The 19,159-nt window shown below is 40.6% G+C and overlaps 1 protein-coding gene across 1 annotated transcript in view; it reads right to left on the bottom strand.

Moving 5' to 3' along the window:
- Positions 1-3,652, bottom strand: part of nbeaa (neurobeachin a) — an 80,598-nt gene extending 76,946 nt beyond the window's left edge. The window contains exon 1 of the mRNA XM_068331069.1: positions 3,173-3,652. Within this exon, the coding sequence (XP_068187170.1) occupies positions 3,173-3,478 (306 nt within the window). The 5' untranslated portion in view covers positions 3,479-3,652. The remainder of the gene's footprint in view (positions 1-3,172) is intronic.
- Positions 3,653-19,159: the final 15,507 nt, after the last annotated feature.

The raw sequence follows: 19,159 nt of genomic DNA, 5'->3' as shown, positions 1-19,159 counted from the left end.
CCTCCTACACCTGTTTGACATCACATCTCCTCTCAGAGTTACCTCCTAACTAACCCCCATCCAGTCTCAACACGCAGCCATTTAGTTTATTATGAGGAGAAAAAAAAAAATCAAAGAAATGAGAAGAGAAGCAGAACAAATGCAGCAGCTTCCATGGCGACCCATCAAGTGGTCTGACAGGATATAAGACGTCACGCATCATTTGCTGAGGCCTTCATAGCTGATAGATTACAACCTCATTGATGACCTATGGGAGATTTAGGATGGATTTTCACACTAATGTGGTAATAATAGCTCTTCCCTCTAGTGCAGATCCAGCTGCTCTGGAGTTTGGTGTGACCACATCACCTGACACACCTCGTATTGTTCTACATCTTCTTTCTGAAACAGCTAGATTCTAGTTTGTAGCCATTCTCAGTCATCCGGTTCTTCTCAGACTGCTGTTGCTGTTTGAGCCAGACTTAACTCAACTGTAAAAATGATGCAGACAAAGAAAGAGAGCCAGATAGAGCTGCTTTAACAGAACGCTGTGCCACAAGTCCGGAAGTGGAGAGAAACACCAGGTGGTCGATCGTCTGGAGGCAAGCAGTCAAAGAGCAGTGTTGCCTTGACAACTGTGATGCCTTGTTGATGATAATAGCTTAGCACCTTGCCGCCAGCAGCCCACAGACACTCAGTGCATGTCTGTATTTGTATGCTGTTTATATTCTATCTGCGTGTTTGCATTCAAAAGCAACTTTATTACTCTATACGAAACAGCAGCGAGCCCAACATGTTCTTGGTTACACAAGCAGCAGAGCTGATAAACCGATTCTACTTTGTCACCACATCAGCGATGGTGTAGCAACACTGAGGCCCAAGCTGATTTTTTTTTTGTCTTCTCTCCTTTTACTCTCTTTATTTTCAAGGAAACTACAATCCGTCATCACGTTCGCTGTATTTGATGCACAGGACAGGACATCTGTTCACCCAGCAGCAGTGTGGCATCTGATCAATACACCCACAGTGGACGAGGAAGGTGGCTGCTGTGGTCTTTTTCTCTTGACTGGAATAATGGATCAGCTTTTGGGTCACAGTGGACTGACCACTGAGGTCCCTGCTTCTGCGTACTTCTTTGTTTCAACTTTTAATTAAGAAGCTGGGCAACAGAATTCCCTAACAGGCTTAGTTATTGGCAGGCTTGCAACCAGAACTGATTGTTCAATTCAGGTTCTAGCAAGTAAATCTTTGTATGGACAACACATACTGCTGTAATTTGTCAGAGTGTCAGGCCTTTTGCATGTTAATGCTCCTGAAATAAAAGTAGATATTCATTTACATTGGGGGAACACGTCAGTTGTACGTGCTGACGAGCTTTTCACTGGTCTGATGTGGACACGTCCAGAGTCCTCTCCTCCTCCACTGCATCAGCTGTGATTTTTAAGCACATAGCCACTGCAGCATCCCACCACCACCTCCTCCTCCTCCACTCTCTTCTCCTTCCCCACCCTCCCTCTTTCAACCCCCTCTCCTCCTCCTCCTCCTCCTCTTCCTCTGCCTGCTTTTAAATGCATGGCGTTGCCCTGCCAGGCCAGTCTATGCAGGCAGCATCACTCCTCTCAGCCCTCTACAGAGCGCAGGAGGAGTCCGTGGAACAGGATGTATGGTTATCAGCAGTGGATGGGGGGGGGGGAGCGTGAGGGAAGGAGACTGGAGTGAACCAGCAAAGCCAACCCCCCTCCCCACTTCTCGATGTGTACCAATAATTGATTGGACGATGAGTGGCAACCTGAATCTGGACGTCTTACCAGAGAATGGTTTAGCCCTTCTGTAGGCTGCCCTGCTGCAAGCATCCAGTCAGTAAATAGGCCACTGGCTGCATGAAAGCACAGGAATAGCCAAACTCCAGAAAGCACTGGCCTGAAATCAGGTTCTAAATTCTGTTTGGATGAACTTACTTCTTATTCAGAAGAGGAAAATTAAAAATCATAAAAATCCACTCTTTTTAGATGGATGGATGTATGATATCACATCATTACCAGATGCACGTAGGAGGAGAAATAAGCGAGGCAGCATCCAACACACACACACACGCACGCACACACACACACACACACACACACACACACACACACACACACACACACACACACACACACACACACACACACACACACACACACACACACACACTTCCTTTTATATTACATGAAGCTAATGTACATTTTGTGTTCCTAAAAGTCCTGTTAAAAATCCGCGTCTGGATGAAATCCTACATTATGTAGGGTAGGGTAGGCCCAGCATCGCCGACACAACCTCCGATGGAGGGGTAAAAGATGGAAAGGAGGAGGGGTGGAAACGTATCGCTGCTCCATAAATGAAATAATGGCTGTTTGGAGCCCAGCAGTGGGGGAAACACGAACCGTTCCACGGCCACCTTCCACTCCAGGCGTTTGCGCGCAGGATGCCGGGCCCTGCCTCCAACAATGGGCCTGCGTGTGGATTCTCAGCCATTCTCATGCACAAACATATGTCGATGGATAGCATGATGCTAGTGGGCCTTTGTCCGGGTTGGATTTTGTTTCGGTACTCGACAGATGTGCACATCTGTATGGTTTTGAAGGGTTTTTGTTTTGTTTTGGGGTTTTTTGTTTTTTTTTTAACAGAATCTAATTGATTCCAATTTTGGATCTCTGCGTTGTGCGCAACGCTGTGTCCACTCCGCCGTTTGAGAGCCTCGGTCTGACTGCAGCATCACTTCAGGGTACAAATCAGGGTCAGGAGAACAGCCTGCATACACGTCCCCCTCCATCTGCTACAGTTTGACTGCAAATGTCTTGTGCGTATTGTACCGCAAGCGGGTCATTTAGTCAACAATGGCTGCTGATTAACTAAAACCCTCCATGCCTCGGTGGGGTCACATGTTTCATTCAGCGCCTCTCGGCTTTACAATAATACAAGCTTCAGCTTATTTATTTGGATCAGGGTACAGTCTCATGTGCGCCCGTCTTTATTTTCAGAAAAAGAAAAAGCCGACGTCCAACCTCCGAACAAACAAATGACATCATCTCCTGAAAGCCTCAGAAACAGGGGAGTGAAGCAAGCAAAGACTGTGTGATTCTATGTGATTCTATCCTCTTTTTTTTCTTTTTTTCTGTATATTTATTAATAAAACAATCCTGCATCCACTCACCAGGTTCAAAACCGTCTCCACGATGTCCCTGTTGCTAACCTCCCCGACTTGGATCAGACCCACCAACACCGCAAATTTCATCTGGATATTCCTGATCGGGACAGCCGGGTTAATCACCCCGGCCGGGAGGACCATAGAGCCGGCTGCAGACACCATCCTTTCACCGGTGGCGCCGGAACCAGCGCCCGCGGCGACTTGCTGCTGCTGCTGCGCGGAGGAGCCCGGCGGCGGATGGGAGTCTCGTTCTGAGTCCGCGAGCGAAGAAGCAGAACCCGGTGGTGCTGAAACCGGCTTCTCGCTCGACATTTCCCCTCGGAAACAGGGAGGAGAGGAGCGGTCGCCGCTGACTCTCACACCTGCTCTTCAAGCTGCGTCCGCTGCCGCACAAACACCATCCACTGCGCAGGAACAACGAGAGAGAACGGCGCTGGGAAAACCTTCTGAATTCGCCCTATCCTCCTGAAAACACATACGGACTCATAAGGCTGCTGAAAAGGGATGGAGGTCTGTGCTTTCTCCCTCTCTTTCTCTCTTTCTCTCTCTCTCTCCCCCCCCCCTCCCTCTCTGTGTCTTATTGGCAGGTTGCAGTCAGTGCGGTCGTCGAAAACAGAACGCCATGTTGACGCCCCCTGTCTGCGGCAGGACGCTCTGACCGCGCATGCGCACTTTGGGATTTTTTTTTCTAGTGCGCTCCAAGCAGAATAACATGGATCCATTCATGCATGGGTTCATACAGAGCACAGCAGCACCTTGGCCACCGAGTGTTTTTGTTTTGTTTTGTCTCTCTTTTTTAATATTTAATGCCTCTGGGTGTGTTGAATGTGGAAAATGGAAGAAGAGCTGAATATTATGGCAATGAATACTGGCGAATGTGTTGTGGGTGCAATTCAGGGGGCAATTCAGCATGAGTTCATGCAGTTTAAGGAGTCTGGCTTCCAGACTAGTCTGTGTTTATATATTTAGAAGCAACCCAGCTGTCCCACTTATCGCTGTCCTTTGTTTTATTTCCTGATTAATCGTCACTTTAGGGCTGTCTCGACACTCATCACTTGCTAAATTATGTTTCTGTCTTGTCCCCATGAATCTCTGATTTTCTTAGCTTCTTTTTCTACATGGCTTCTAAATTTCAAATTGTTTTTCTACATTCACTGTTTATTATATTTTGCTTTGTCCAGCATTGGTTTGTTTTGTCCGTTAGTCTAATCATTTAAAAAGTCATGAGCAATTTTGAATCTTTTTTTTTTAGGTGGTAGGGTACAGTTTGTCTGAATCAAGGACAACTTCATGATTTTTGCTTTACCTTAAGGCATGCTACCAGTTCCAGTTCCTTAACAAAAATTTATTATACAAAGACGCTCCCATTAGACCTACCACATGTGAAAGTCTCATCTGGATCTGAAATATGCCAGGTTTGGTATTTGAGAATGTTTGCAAAAATTGACCTCATGGACAGTTTACTGCTACAAGGTGTCTCATATTTGTCGTAATGCTAAAAACTTGCATTTAAAATCAATCATCAAGGTCCCTCATGACGGAAACCACAATTTAACTGCCAATGATATCAAATTCTTCAAATTCTAGGTAGCGTTCATGGCAAGTAAGTCATACTGCAAAGGTCAATTATAATACTGTACTGTATATAATGTATTATATGTATATAATGAACGTCCTAAGCTTGTTGAATGTTTATGCTCTCTGAATGTTGTGCAGTCCTACTAACCCTAAAGCCAACATTAACATTATACTGTATGAGCTTGTGTATGTATGTGTGTGTGTGTGTGTGTGTGTGTGTGTGTGTGTGTGTGTGTGTGTGTGTGTGTGTGTGTGTGTGTGTGTGTGTGTGTGTGTGCACACGCTTCTTTCTCATGCTCTCATTCACTCACACACGTTCCTTCAGCATCCTTCAGTGGCTGCACAGATTGTGGCTCCTGGTTCACTACCTGGATGGATATAAGACCCAGTTTTACACTCCATGTGTTCTTCCAATAGGCCACATCTGGTGGCCACGATTTCCATTAGGAAGGTGGCTGGAGAGGATGTTTCATTCCTGTGTGTGTGTCTGTCTGAGTGTATTTTCATAAAGGAAGTGATGGCAACCGTGTAATTCTTCTTGAGATGCTGACCGTTAACAGAGATGAGCAGGGTGGGGGTGGGTGGGGGGGTAACGGGAGTGACATTTTCTGACTGAGCATGTGAGTTGGTGTTGTGCACGTGCTTGTGCACATGTGAGATCATTAGAGAATTTTACAGATGAGCAGCGGCCATCTATTTGTTTTGTTTTTTTCAGCCCAGTCATCAGCACAAAGGAAATGAAGGAGACAATCATGCACAAGCACTGTTGAGCACACACACTCACAGTGCACACACTCACAGTGCACACTAACACAGATGACGCCTTCATGTGTTGCACTCTTCCCTCACAGTCAGACAAGTCATTTCTCAAACTAACCCACACTATCCTTCTCTCAGATGTGCGCACACTTGGGTTCACGCACACATACACACAAACACACAGAGAAAACACAATGGGCAGGCTCGCTCTCATGCACAAACACACTCCTCTTTGTTTTGAGACAAAGCCTTGCTTCTGGAGCTTTGTTAAGATTCCACAAAAGACTTCTATAGCAGAAAGAAAGGTCTTAACCAAGATCCGTGCACTGATTAGGTAAAACAATCACAAACATTTTTCTCCTGCTCTCTCTTTTCTTTTGCTTTTATCCTCCTTCATCTCATCCTCTTTCTCCTTCCTTTACCTCCAATAGAGGTGCGATATTTGTGGTCAGGTAGCCATTAGGCTTCCTATTATGCAGTACGTTTTTAGAGATATGCAGATGTAGTGCCACTGTCCAGTGTGTGCAATTCATCTCATTGATTAAGCTTATATTGTTGTTTTTCCACCTACGCTGAAAACACATGATACAGTATATTTTAAATAAAAGTCTTGTAGGTTAAATTGGGTTCAAGCAAAAGCTTTAATTTTCTTTAGCTTCAACTTCCAGCCTCTGAATCATTTTTCTCTGTCAACGTTCTGCAATGACAGTGCAGACATGAGGTTTGAACACTGTAATATATGATACATTTATTCACGCTTATTTTGTCTGATATTCTTCTTGATGTACAATTTTAAAATATAATCTGTTTAGAATTTCTAAGAATTTATTGAGATAACTGTATACAATTTTTTATTTTTCTTTATTTAGAAAACAATAAGTCAGTACAGTAGTACAGTGTCAAGTGCCAGTTATTTTTTCTTGTAAGTCTTTTATTGTTTGTACCAAAATGTGAAACAAAATTGGTCTTATGGTAAATGATAAATGCCATCATGGCCATGTCAAATAATAGAACTGCATGAAATGCATAGCAAATATCCTCATTAGTGAAAAACAAAATTGTGCATTATGAACAACCTTAAATAGTAATATGAAAATTATACAAGTAAATAGATACATAAACAATCAGTCAGGTTTAGATGCACATCACCAATTACGTAATTTTCCCACATCCCTCTTTTCTATTCAGGTAATACAAGTAATAAAGTAATAATTCTAATAATCTAATAATAGCCATTCTAAATAGAGGTCAAATAGTCAAAGGTCCCAGTAGCACAGTACCTTTCCCATCCATCCTGTTCAACATAATCTTATTTGTACATTAATATAAGCATAATTTAGCAATGTGTTGCACAGATATTAAGAAAAATACTGAATCGATGCTGCTTTTTTTCCAAATTAATGTTTTTGGAATCTCTCTCTCTCCCTAAAATGAAATGAGAATTTTTAATAGACAAAAAATAAAAGATATTCAAGTCGACACTCTTAGGGAATTAACAAGGTTCTCTTATTGGCTCCTCTTCTGAGAGAATCTATAATCTTGGAACCAAATACTCTCAGCGATCAGGTCATATTCCCTGATGCACACTCTCGGTGAGTGAAGTGATGCTGCAGAAGAAAATCCTCAAAGGACACCAGAAAGTAGCTCTTCACAGTATAAAAAGACTAAAAGACGCTGAAGTGAAATAGCACGAAATTGCTAAAACTCTCAAAACCACATTTTTGGTCACTGCAGTGTAGAGCTTCCACACTTCTCTGTGGTTCAGATCAGATAATCTTTGCTCTTATGAACCTCTTTCAGAAGATGAAGTCAGAAGTGTGGTGCGATGAAGCTTTAAACAAGGCTCCTTCATCATAGTTAAAAATAAATTTTAGCAATAAATGATCCACAGAACAAGAGGAAATGTGAGAGAAGAGGATTCAAAGGACAGGGCTAGATGGAGGAAATTGATTCGCTGTGGCGACCCCTGAAGGGAAAAGCCGAAAGGAAAAGAAGAAGAAGAACAAGAGGAAATGTTGCATAACAAATATTTTTGAACCATTTCCTTGTGTTTTAGCTCACCATAGGTCCTCATTTCCCTATCTATGTGATAAGAGCGATTGGTTCACACTGTGGAGTGAAAGCTGTCATCAGGTGTAAACTCTGTGGAACAATCCATCTGAAAATAACCCTTTCAGTCTGATGGACACACTTATATATGTTGTAACCCTATAATAGGCTTATTGGCATGACCACCTGTGAGTCACTACACTAGAGAACGGTGAACAATGTCCAGAAAAGTGCTCATCACCAGTATGTATACTTGTGTTGCCATTATGGACCACAATGATTCAGTACACTCTCTACAATCTCATGGATACTGAACACCAAATCAGCTGGTTATTGATGGTTCAAAACTTCTTCTTTTTAAAATTGTACTCAGAATTTTAATAATATCAAAAGACATTTTGAATTATAATGAGTAGGAAGATTCAGCACTGCCAAAATCTGAAGATTTAAAACGAAAGGTTCTGCTGAGTCTACACAGTTTAGTGAATGTAAAAGTAGAAAATCCCTGAGGAGATGGTGGATTGATCTGAACCTAAAGTTTAATCCACAGTGACTGTTTGTACTTTTGGTGACCTTTGAGGCCATTTTTTACTTATTAACCATTAAGTTGACCCACTCCTTCTTAAAACCCTTCTTTCTCTTTGGCCTCAGTTAGCTTTGACTCAGCATTCTGCCTCTTGACCCTCAACTCCCTGCGAAATAGGAGCCAATAGGATTTGGGATCTCTAAAATTACTGTGGAATGTGGAATGCTGTAGAAAATTCTGAAAAATCTGCTCTCTGTTAGAAAATGTAAAAAAAATTTATAGGTGTCTCTAGATAAAGGTGTGACACACCCATACATGTGTGTTCTGTCATAATTAGTCTTCTTAGAAGGACACTCCAAAGTGCAGTAATTACTACATGCAGTGAAGGCCACATGTAACCAGGTATCTAGTGTCACATGACAGAAACTGTATATGTGAATAAAATAATGTCCATAGTTGAACACAAACTTAAAGCAGCTGTCATCAGTTTTTAATTGTAATAACATTTTAAAAAGCTTAATGAAAGAATCATTACAGTGTTTTCATCATAATCTGCAGCTCCTCGCCTCCTATCAGAACTTTGCAGCAGGTTTGAGCTCATATTTTAGCTGACTGATCTCCAGCTCCTACTATTTTGGTTCGCTCTCTCCTCTCTGGTTCACCATCTCTGCACCCATAGTGACATTCAAGGGTGCAGCAGGCAGCTTCTTCTATCAAAACTGCTGACAGAATATTTTTCAATAAGACAGGTAGATGTATGCTTAGAGAAGTCTGGAAAAATCTTTAGAACTGCTTGTGGATGTTGTAAAAGTGAGCTTTTAGGAACTGAAAGGTTATGGGGTCATTATTTTTTTAAGAAAATCAGGACGCTTTGCTCTATCACTTGTACTCAATAAGAATTTTTTTTTAAAGGCACAAACTGGACCTGGCTTTATTCTTAAGTGCTCCTGCACATAAGCTAAAGTGTCATCAGGTGAAGATCCCCGGCCACTGAGCCTGAAAAAGAAATCCAATTTTGTCATAACATCCAATTGGCCTTCCTCACAGCATATTGACTTGTCAGAAACAGATTTAACATGAATAATGGTTGGATTTTTTATTAGCTGTTGCAGTACCTGGGTCCTGATTTTGTGTGTGCAGTTTCACTGCTGTGCTTAAAAGGACTGAGCCGTTATTTATGTTATTAGTCTCACTGCCGTAATGAATCAACTCTATCCTTTCTGCAGTGAAAATGGACTCCATCAGGTGCTGTAACAAATCACTTTGTTCTCACTGTGTTCATCTTTTTTGTACAGTTCATTCAGCATTTAAAAGTATATGCACTGCATGGAGTAAAAAATACAATCTTCCCATAGTTGGTGATTTTAATTACAATGTGAAGAAGAATTCACAGATATTTGTAACATTGTACATGAATATTGTATTATTATGTGTCTAAACCTGCAAAGCTCACTGGAATGCTCCAAAGAAAAGAAAAAAAGCAACCACAATATTTCAATCGTGAGAGACCAGTGATTGAAGTATATATTAATGCTTCTTCTTCTCATAAAACATATAATTTGTGTCCAAAAAATATCGATGCTCGGACTCTTCAGGGAGATTGTACACTGCCTGTACTGAGCAGCAGCAGATATGACCCCCACTAGTGGCCCTGCTGACACCACTGACTGATGAAGTTGGAGAATCTTTGAAGATTAGACTAAGAACATACTGATAAATGACAAGTGCTGGGTTTGGTCTCCCTGAGTGAATATTATCTGGAGCTTCATTTAGTTTCACTCCTTGATATTTCCGTGATTATTTCCCTGAGGACATGCTTATATTCTTTGCCATATAAGTATGTAACAGATGCAGTCAGGAATACTAATAGTTATTTAGGCCTATTATGGTCTAGATTTTTTTTCTGATGTAGCCTGTGCAGCAGTTTTTAATTTCCAATTTGCTAAGCTTGAACAAGTTCAAACTGCTGTGTGCTGAAAGTGATGGTAGGTTTAATATTTTGAACTATTAAACACAGGCTTTTCTACTTTTTAAATTCGGGTGCCCGGTTTTTTTGTAGTACAACAAAATACCAAGCCACATGCAAAGGGTACTCACTCCTATCACAGTCTGATCAATAATTCATTCATTAGATAATTTATTCATTAATGACCTTATCATGATTGTCTGGGAGAAGATGGTGGATTAACCCCTCTAAGAGAACATGCATCTGGGTAAAACAAAACACATCTTCTTCTCCTTTAGGCTTTTCCCTTCAGGGGTCGCCACAAAATACAGACCATCGCTATACATCTTATATTGTACACTTGTACTACGATATCTAAATTATTGTGCATAGATTTGGGGTAACACCTATAGAGGTAACTTGAACCATTATGCATTTTACAAAAAAGAGCTTTTAGAATTGTTAGCAAGGTAGGCTATCTGGAGCTCACTAACAAACTGTTTCTACAATCATTTGCAATTAAGTTTATGGACCTTGTTCAATACAAAACTGCAATAATAATGTTTAGAGCAAGAAAAAATGTATTGCAACGTAACATTCAAAAAAAAATGAGAAGGGCATTATAACTTAAGAAGAGAGCTCAACTTAAAAGTATGGCCAGTTAAAACAACACTGAAAGTCTGTGTGGAACAGACTGTGTGGAAGTTCAACTCAGTCCAAACGTGAACCATTTCAAGAGGTCATACAAAAAGATAATATTTGGGAGGTATTTGAATGAAGGCCTGTTGTTGCAGCCCAGTTAACAGTTAAAGGACAATTTCAGTTGAAGGTCATCTCTTTGGCTTTAATGATTTTATTCCTCGTTTGATTACTTTATTGTTTTATTTTATTTGTTTGTTTTGTTTATTTCTCCTTCTGTCCTTCTTACTTTGTTTTTTTTTTTATCACAACACTATATGACTGTGCAGTACAAATGCTTGATTTACTTCTGTAAATATTATCAGCAAGTATATTGCAATGAGTATTTTTTTTTGAGTATTTTTGAGAAAAAAGGGGTAAGAGTTTAACAAATTTACGCTTCTTCCTACTCCTTTTCGGACAGATAGATAGATGGATAGATAGATAGATAGATAAATATTTTATTAATCCCGGAGGAAATTGTATATATCCACTGCTCAGGCATTACATAATCGCTCTGAGCAAAGGAAACTGCAGATGTGTTCACACCTTTCCGGTGTATTTATTATTGTTTATTATTGTTATTTTGTTTTCTTTTGTTATTAAAAATAAATGGACTCATTCAGTCGTTCGTTCGTTCATTCATTCATTCATTCATTCATTCATTCATTCATTCATTCATCTGCTTTTCCTCAATCTCTCTTTTTCTCTGTTCAGCTTCAGTTAACCCTAGAACACTGATTTTCACCCACACAACTCTTGTCATGTGATTTCCATTGTGTTGCCATTGTCTGAGTTCCATGGGTCCTTGGGTAGCTTCAGGCTGCTCACTGATGTTATTAATTGTATGTTTGTTTCCCTCCTCCCATCTATGGTTTTTTCAAGAGGCATGCGTTCGGGTGATTTTCACCTGACTTTAGTGATGGAGAGTAACATTTTACGGGTGGAATATACCCAACGTTAGTGTTTATGTGTTTAAATCAAGAGTTCTTTGCACTTTTCAAGGGAAACAACATTCAGGCCGGCCACATTCTCTGCCCCATTTCATCCACAGCTGTCATCCTGTCAAAGGCTTGGTTACTCTGACATACTAACAAGTGAGTGACATGTAGCTAATGTTAATTTATATTTTCAATCATTAGCTCAGAAGATTTCTTTTTTCTTCTCAACTAAGCTTTTAGATAGTTTGCTACAAGTGAAGTTGTACCACTCAGAGTGAGGAAGAGAAATGTCCAGAAAATCAGTAAAATCCCTTATTGAGAAGGAAATACTACAGCTTCTCTACAGGGAAAGCAGCGATGAAGATGATCAAATGGAAGCAGAAGTGATGTATGACAGTGGCAGTGATAAAGACTACATACCAGAACCAACTGATGATGAGGAGGATGAGGATGACAGTGATGGCATTGAGCCTAGCACTTCAAGTCATAAGAGAAAAAAAATATGACACAGTGATTGTGGTAGCCTTACCACCAGAAAAATGGCCACCCCAGGACCTGTTGCCTCTACATCTACTGCCTGTCCTACTCACCAACCAACTGCATGTAAGCCATAGGGTAAGTTAAGAGTTGTCCCAGAATTTGCATGTAATCCTTAATTAGTATAATGTCTATGAATAAACATCACTTAAAGGTAATTTCCAAGGAAATTCATATAGTCAAAAAAGTTTGGTTATTTTTTCCCTCTCAAAAATGCCATTTTTTGTCTCTCAATGATGCAAGAAGACTGTGCCTTCACCAGACAAGGCTCACATGTCTTAGGAATGGGTGGACCGGAGAACAAGTCCCCAGCTCCATTTTTATTTTTTTGTTCTAAAATTTATCGTTCAGGATTACCTGTTTTTTCAATAATTTTGCTGCCTTTTTAAAGCGTCCGCCATGGTACTTTTTTTTTAATTTATGTGATATTGCATAGAGTACTACAATTTGGCATTGTGTTGTACTTTTACATAAATTGATGAAAACTTTATTTTATCCAGGATATTGTATTGGGTAAAATATACCCAATGTTAGTGATGGTGTTACTTATTTTAAGGTTAGTGTCCTAGGGTTAAATGTGATACAGATAAAGAGTAACAAAGGTAAACAACAGCCAAAGTCCATCAACACAAACATTAACTGCATGCTTTCAGATCTTACTCATCATGAATCGTGTCAGTCTTTGTAATGATTGAAGGTAATAGAGCTGTTCACATTCTGTTATATTGGTTAGTTACATAGAAAAGATTAGCCAGAGCTCCTGCATAATTTCAAGGAGTCAAATTCAAGGGGGTGGCAGTGGCTCAGTGTTACAGCGCCCGGTAGAGTGCGTCGTCTAATGTTCTGAGATCGGAGGTGAGCTGACCGTGGGGGGTCAGCATCCTCTACATCCCTCTGCATGCGTACAGGCCCCCTGTGTGTTTGTTAGTTCAGGGCCTGTACACACTAACATATGCATTTGATTTGACTAACTAGAGTGTGCCACTAATGTCCCTTTGGGGATTAATCGAGTACATAAATATTTTTTAAAAATTATTACAAAAACCGTTTTTATTTTCTGGTCTCTCTCTCTATATATACAGTTTATAGTCTGTATATACGGTACTGCCCAACTCCTACGATCTGGAAGACAAACCGGTCCTGTATCGACTGTACAGCTCACAAACTCGTGAAATGTTGCTCAAACACATTGATCAGACTCAGCTCCTTTCGTGACCTAACGAACAGAGTGATTTGCATAACCCCACCCGGTCTGCGTAAGAACACTCCCAGATAATGGGGCGTTCGGTGTGTGTCGGCACGGTAGCTGTGTGTAGCAATGTCGTCGCTCAGAGTTAGACACACAAGTTTATCAGTTGTTGGTTGTTCAATTAAAGCGTTTACTCCTTGGCTTAGGTTAGAACGATTTACGTTGTATTTGATTAAATATAGCTTTTCAAAAACAATGTATGGAAAAATACAAATCAAGTTTACGTCATTTTACTCAGCTTTTGTCTGTCAACCACAGACAGTGGCACAGTATCAAGTCCCGTGACCGGCAAAGCCAAAGGAGCAGCTGAAGACATGAGGTTTTTTCTGGACTATGCTAAAAAATTACATTTATTTGTTTGTAAATTTATAATAGATTTGTATTAACCATATATTATTGAAAATGTATTCATGCATAAAGTAACATACAGAACTGGGAATGACTATTTTTGGTTTAGCCTGGAGACAAGTTAATTCAACATACCCCACAGAAGAACAGAAGAGACTGTGGTTGCATTCAGTTTGAATGACAACGTGTCGGCTATGAGGCCTGCAAGTTTGTTTGTGTGTGTGAACAACTTCACTTCAGATTGCTTCAACAATGAGGATCAATATAAAAGTGGCTTTGTCTCGACATGTGCATGTTAGTGTATTGGGGGTGGACAAACGCCTCTGCTCCTCAGCTGCGTGTCTTGTGTCTATGAGTAGCCTGCCTGCATTTGTGTGTGTGTGTGTGCATGTGTGTGCATGTGTGTGTGTGTGCGTGTGTGTGTGCATGTGTGTGCATGTGTGTGTGTGTGTGTGCATGCATGGCAGAAGAAGCTCATTAGCATTTAATGCTGAAGGCCTGTAACAGTTTGATCTGAGATGATCTGTGTGACTTTTTGACAGCGGAAATTGAGGACCACAGGTCAGTTTGGTGTAATATGTGTAGAGTGTAGTTGGTTTTCTGACAGCTGTGTGAGACTGATTAAAAAGATTATAATATGGGACCTTTAATTTACTGCCATTCAGGCGAGAAAAGAAAGATAATTATAATAAAAACAACTCCTTTGTTTTTGATTCATAGACAAATTGAAGGCTTATAACATCCAGTTGTCAAAACTCAGTTATGCACACAAGGAATTTGAAAATATACATGACATTTTTTGGCTCAGTTTGACAAAATCTTGTCTCTGTCTCAGTTTTTCTCTGTTTATCTATATGTAGCACATGTTTGATTTTCAGCGCACAAAGTTTAGTCATGCTTGACGGGTTTTTCAGAACTCTGGAATCTGCAAACACAATTTTAGAGAAGCAAAAATCTCTTTATTCAGCTAATTCTAAACGCCCAAAGGACCACTCCACTGTTTAACCAACCCTCCCTCAATGAAAGGGGCTGGGATTGAGGAGAAAATGTCATCTGTAAGAATGTCACAGCTGGGGCATCGGCTTTGAGATCATGCCATTGGCATTCTGAAGGCGGATGCTTCCTCAGACAGTCTGTTTGGATGATGTGAATAATTGTTTGTTTATTTATTTATTTACTTGCTTGCTTGCTTATTTAATTAATCTATGTATCTACCTATCTATCTATCTGTAGACATCCTTCAAAATTCTTTTAAAGATCCACATTCCAATAAAAACAACAACAGAAAAGAAATTGATAAGGGTGAGGATCCACCTCTTTAACTGATTTTATATGTACTTGTATCTTCAGTGTGGTGAGGAAAAAAATTGATAATATACGTGATAATGCAGACAAATGAGACTTCAGAGATAAACACACAATCAGGAAGTATAAATCAACTTTTGAACATTTATTTAACATTTCTTCTTTCTTTGTGTGTTTCAGCCTTCTGTAGAGTAAATTTATGGAATGCTGAAACATAAAGAAATTAAGTGAGGTGAATTCAGGTATAGTACACGTATTTTTGACAGGAGGGGGCGCTACGGCGATGCGGTAGTTCGGATGGCTGCCAAAGGGTCACTGAATGAATGTTAGAGTTCATTCATTCATCTTCTGAACTGCTTTATGTGCCGTAGCGGGTCACAGGAAGCTGGAGCCTATCCCAGCTGTCTTAGGGCGTGAGGCAGGGGAAACTCTGGACGCGACGCCACACAAAGACAGACAACCAAGCATGCTCACACTCACAACATTGAATGTTAGAGTGTCTAATGGTAAAGTACATTTAATAGAACTTGTTCTACTTCATCATTTCAGCTTACACTTATCCAAGTGTTTGTTTATAATGTAATAGAATGATCACTTGTCTTGAAAACACTGAGAAACCGTGCTGTTTTTAAGTTAATTAATAGAACATTGAATACTGTATTCAAACTATTAAAATAAGATTCAGAAAGTGAGTCCAACAGACAATAAATATGAATTTACCGAAAATTAAAGGTAGGTTGAAAATGACAGCAACAAAAAGGCTCAATTAAAATATAAAGGAGATTCATTATGCAAGCACACAAACATCCAATGTGAACAAAATACATATTTAAGCAATATTTATTCCATAGTTAACTCGTGTATATGTTTAATTCAGTATTTACACATGAAATGTTCCACTGCTACAGCCTGGAGGTAAAATGACATCACATTCTCAGTGTCACTGGTGAAGAACAGCTGCTGCTGCCGCCATCTTCCTTTTCCTCCTCTGCCTCAGAGTCTCTATACAGTATCCTAACATCTAGTACAGTATCAGTGCTGTCAGCGCTAAGAAAATATTGAACACTGGCAAACTCAGACGGTATTGAAAGTAGGACAGCAGGGCGGCAGCAGTTGGACCAGAGGCTGAGTCAGAGACCACAGAGTGTGGCAACAGGAGCAACGAATATAAAATAGCATCCATTGGATAAGAGTGTGAGAACACACTTGTAGGACAAGATTAGCCTTTTTTTTTTGTTTTTTAACATACATCACCTTTATGGTGTGGAATCCACAATTTACGGTTGTGGAACCACTGAAGAGAGGGAGGTCGGTCCTTTGGCCTGTATGGAACATTTGTCACTCTGAAATGTTCCGCTGTCCCGTAACTCTGATCTTTATGAGTCGTGAGATTAAAGTTTGTGTCACGTTTTTCTGACACCGAAAACGACAGAGAGTTAAAATTCAGTCAATTGTGAGATGAGACTGACACTTTAAACAAGTGATCTCTAGAGTGTCACTGGTGGTTCATGGGGTGGAAAATCAGATTTCAAGTTCCACCGTAGGGCCCCCTTCTGGATGTAGGCTGAGGCAGCAAAGGAGTCAAGTGGGGGTTTAAGATTTAAGTTTTAATTAACTTTATTAATCCCCTGTGGGGAAATTCTTTTTACACCCGATATATAAAAATACATACAGGCTTTTAGACACACAAATAATGGAGAGATTACCTCAGCCATGCTCAGGGGGTGAACTGGCATCTCTCCACCTACCAGTTTCTGCCACCCCAAACAGACATTGAAGGAGTCAGGACTTCCATCCAACCATCCATTTTCCTACACCGCTTTATCCACCATCGAGGAGCCGGAGCCTATCCCAGCTGGCTTAGGGCGTGAGGCGGGGGAAACTCCGGGCACGACGCCAGCGCACCGCGGAGCTGGAGTCAGCTCCGCGGCGCAAGCCAACGGTGAATGATGGAATCAGCTGTCTCTATGGACCCCTCGGAGTCCTGAAGTTGACTGGATCCAATCCTGACAAAAAGTTACAGTTGGTCCGGTCTGTCGCTCAAATTAATGACAGGTACGTAAAGATTGGCATTAGGAAATGTTTCCTCCACCACTTCCAGAAGAGCATCCACCTGTTGGACCATGGCCTCCAGTTCCTGCCTTCTGAGTCCTGCTAACAAAACAACTGTCTATCTCGGTTGAAAATTCTGAGCAAGATTGGAACGCCCAGGCTGGGTTTGTTAGGCTGAACACACCAAACATCAACCATTCGGTCAGTCCGTTGGTAGACTGTAGACTCTCTGGTAGCAGCTGCTGTAGCTTGATGCTGTTTAAGAAGTCGGGTGTTCTTCCTCTTCTTTGTCTGAAAGGAAAAGGACGGCATGCCTGATGTCATTTCTGGAGGTCTCATATGTGATCGGCGGCTCACTGAAAAGCATAGTGAATATAGTCACGAAACCATGCATGGGTTTAAATGTTTTTTATAATCAAAAATATCATCAAAATTAAAAATTTGTTGTTATTTCCCAATTTAAAAAAAGATTATTTATCATGTCACTGTGATTATTGTCACAATACATTAGTTCCAGTCTACTCCTGCAATATGGCAGCCATGGACCAACACATGATGGATTACCATATCATGGGCTAATATATCATGACGAAACTAAGCATCTAGTGTCAACTTTTGTCATCCCATAAAATGTCACGTGGGTTACAGGCATCTTGGGCTCAGCAATGCTGTCTTGAAGAAAGACCCTTTGAGAAGAGATGTAATAATAGCTATAATATATACTGTTTTATTAGCTCCTCAGGTTGTTACATTGATTTATAAAATACACCTTTAATTTCTACCTTATTATTTCTGAGCCTCCAGCCTTCTATTTCAAACTGTAACTATGACCTGAAGTGCAGTGAAAAAAGTCATCAGGATGTGAACCTGAGTTCATCGGTGCCTGGAGGTTCAGCTGGTGCTGATGGAGTTCCTCCGTCTGGGCCTGCAGACCAAACAGTTGACGCTGAACAGACTAAATGAGAGTCCCCGTGTCCAATTTTCTTCCAAGCACACTGGAGGTCAGCCTGCAGCCTCCTGTTGTGCTCCTCCAGATCGGTCAGTCTCCTCTTCAGGCAACTGTTCTCCTTTAGCAGCTGAGAGCCCCCCCCCCCCCCCCCCCCGTCCTCTCTGTCCCTGGAGACATGATGTCTCCTGATGTCATTGCAGAGCTGGTTAAAAAATCTGTTTAAAATGAGACAAGCCATGTTTTTCATATCACACAGTAGGAAATGAACGTGCCCCTATATAAATAAATAATAGATGTACAACACTTTAGTGGAAATTAAATTATTATGTGGGACAAAAAAGATCAACATGTAGCTTGTCTTGCCTGAGTTTATACTATGTATGTCTGTTTTGTGTGTGATGAAAAATGAAACTGGGACTTTTTTCAGCCAAGGGGGGGTTCTTTGTGTGTAAAACAGATCTATCTATCTATCTATGTATCTATCTATGTATCTATGTATCTATCTATCTATCTATCTATCTATCTATCTATCTATCTATCTATCTATCTATCTATCTATCTATCTATCTATCTATCTATCTATCTATCTATCTATCTATCTATCTATCTATCCGTCCGTCCGTCCGTCCGTCCGTCCATCCGTCCATCCATCCATCCATCCATCTCAGCCAACATCAAGCTGACTCCATTCTACTACAGTAGAATATATCCTGCTGTTTGATTGTGAAAGTTGCATAGAAGGATCAAAGTGGCTGCAAGGAAGATGCAGCTGGCAGAATATACAGTACCATATATACATATAATTCTTACATTTAAAAAGCAATCAAGGTGTGATTGTAAACACAAATAAAAATGGAGAGAATAAACAGAAAGTAACACCTTAAGTTCTTGAAGTTAAAAAACACAACAAAATCAAATCACTGGTCCATCATTTAATCTCTTACAGAAGGTGTCTGAAGCTAGAGCTGATGTTTAGCAGCTCCTAGGGTGAGCAGATCAATCCATCTTCCTGTCAAAATGTCCTTGGGCAAGGGTTACTCCCTCCCCACTTAACTGCACATACCCTGATGAATTGGG

Source organism: Antennarius striatus, chromosome 13 (genome assembly GCF_040054535.1).
Source record: "Antennarius striatus isolate MH-2024 chromosome 13, ASM4005453v1, whole genome shotgun sequence".
Lineage (NCBI taxonomy): Eukaryota > Metazoa > Chordata > Actinopteri > Lophiiformes > Antennariidae > Antennarius > Antennarius striatus.
The sequence above is the reverse complement of the archived record's forward strand: the minus strand, read 5'-3'. Positions and strand labels throughout refer to the sequence as shown.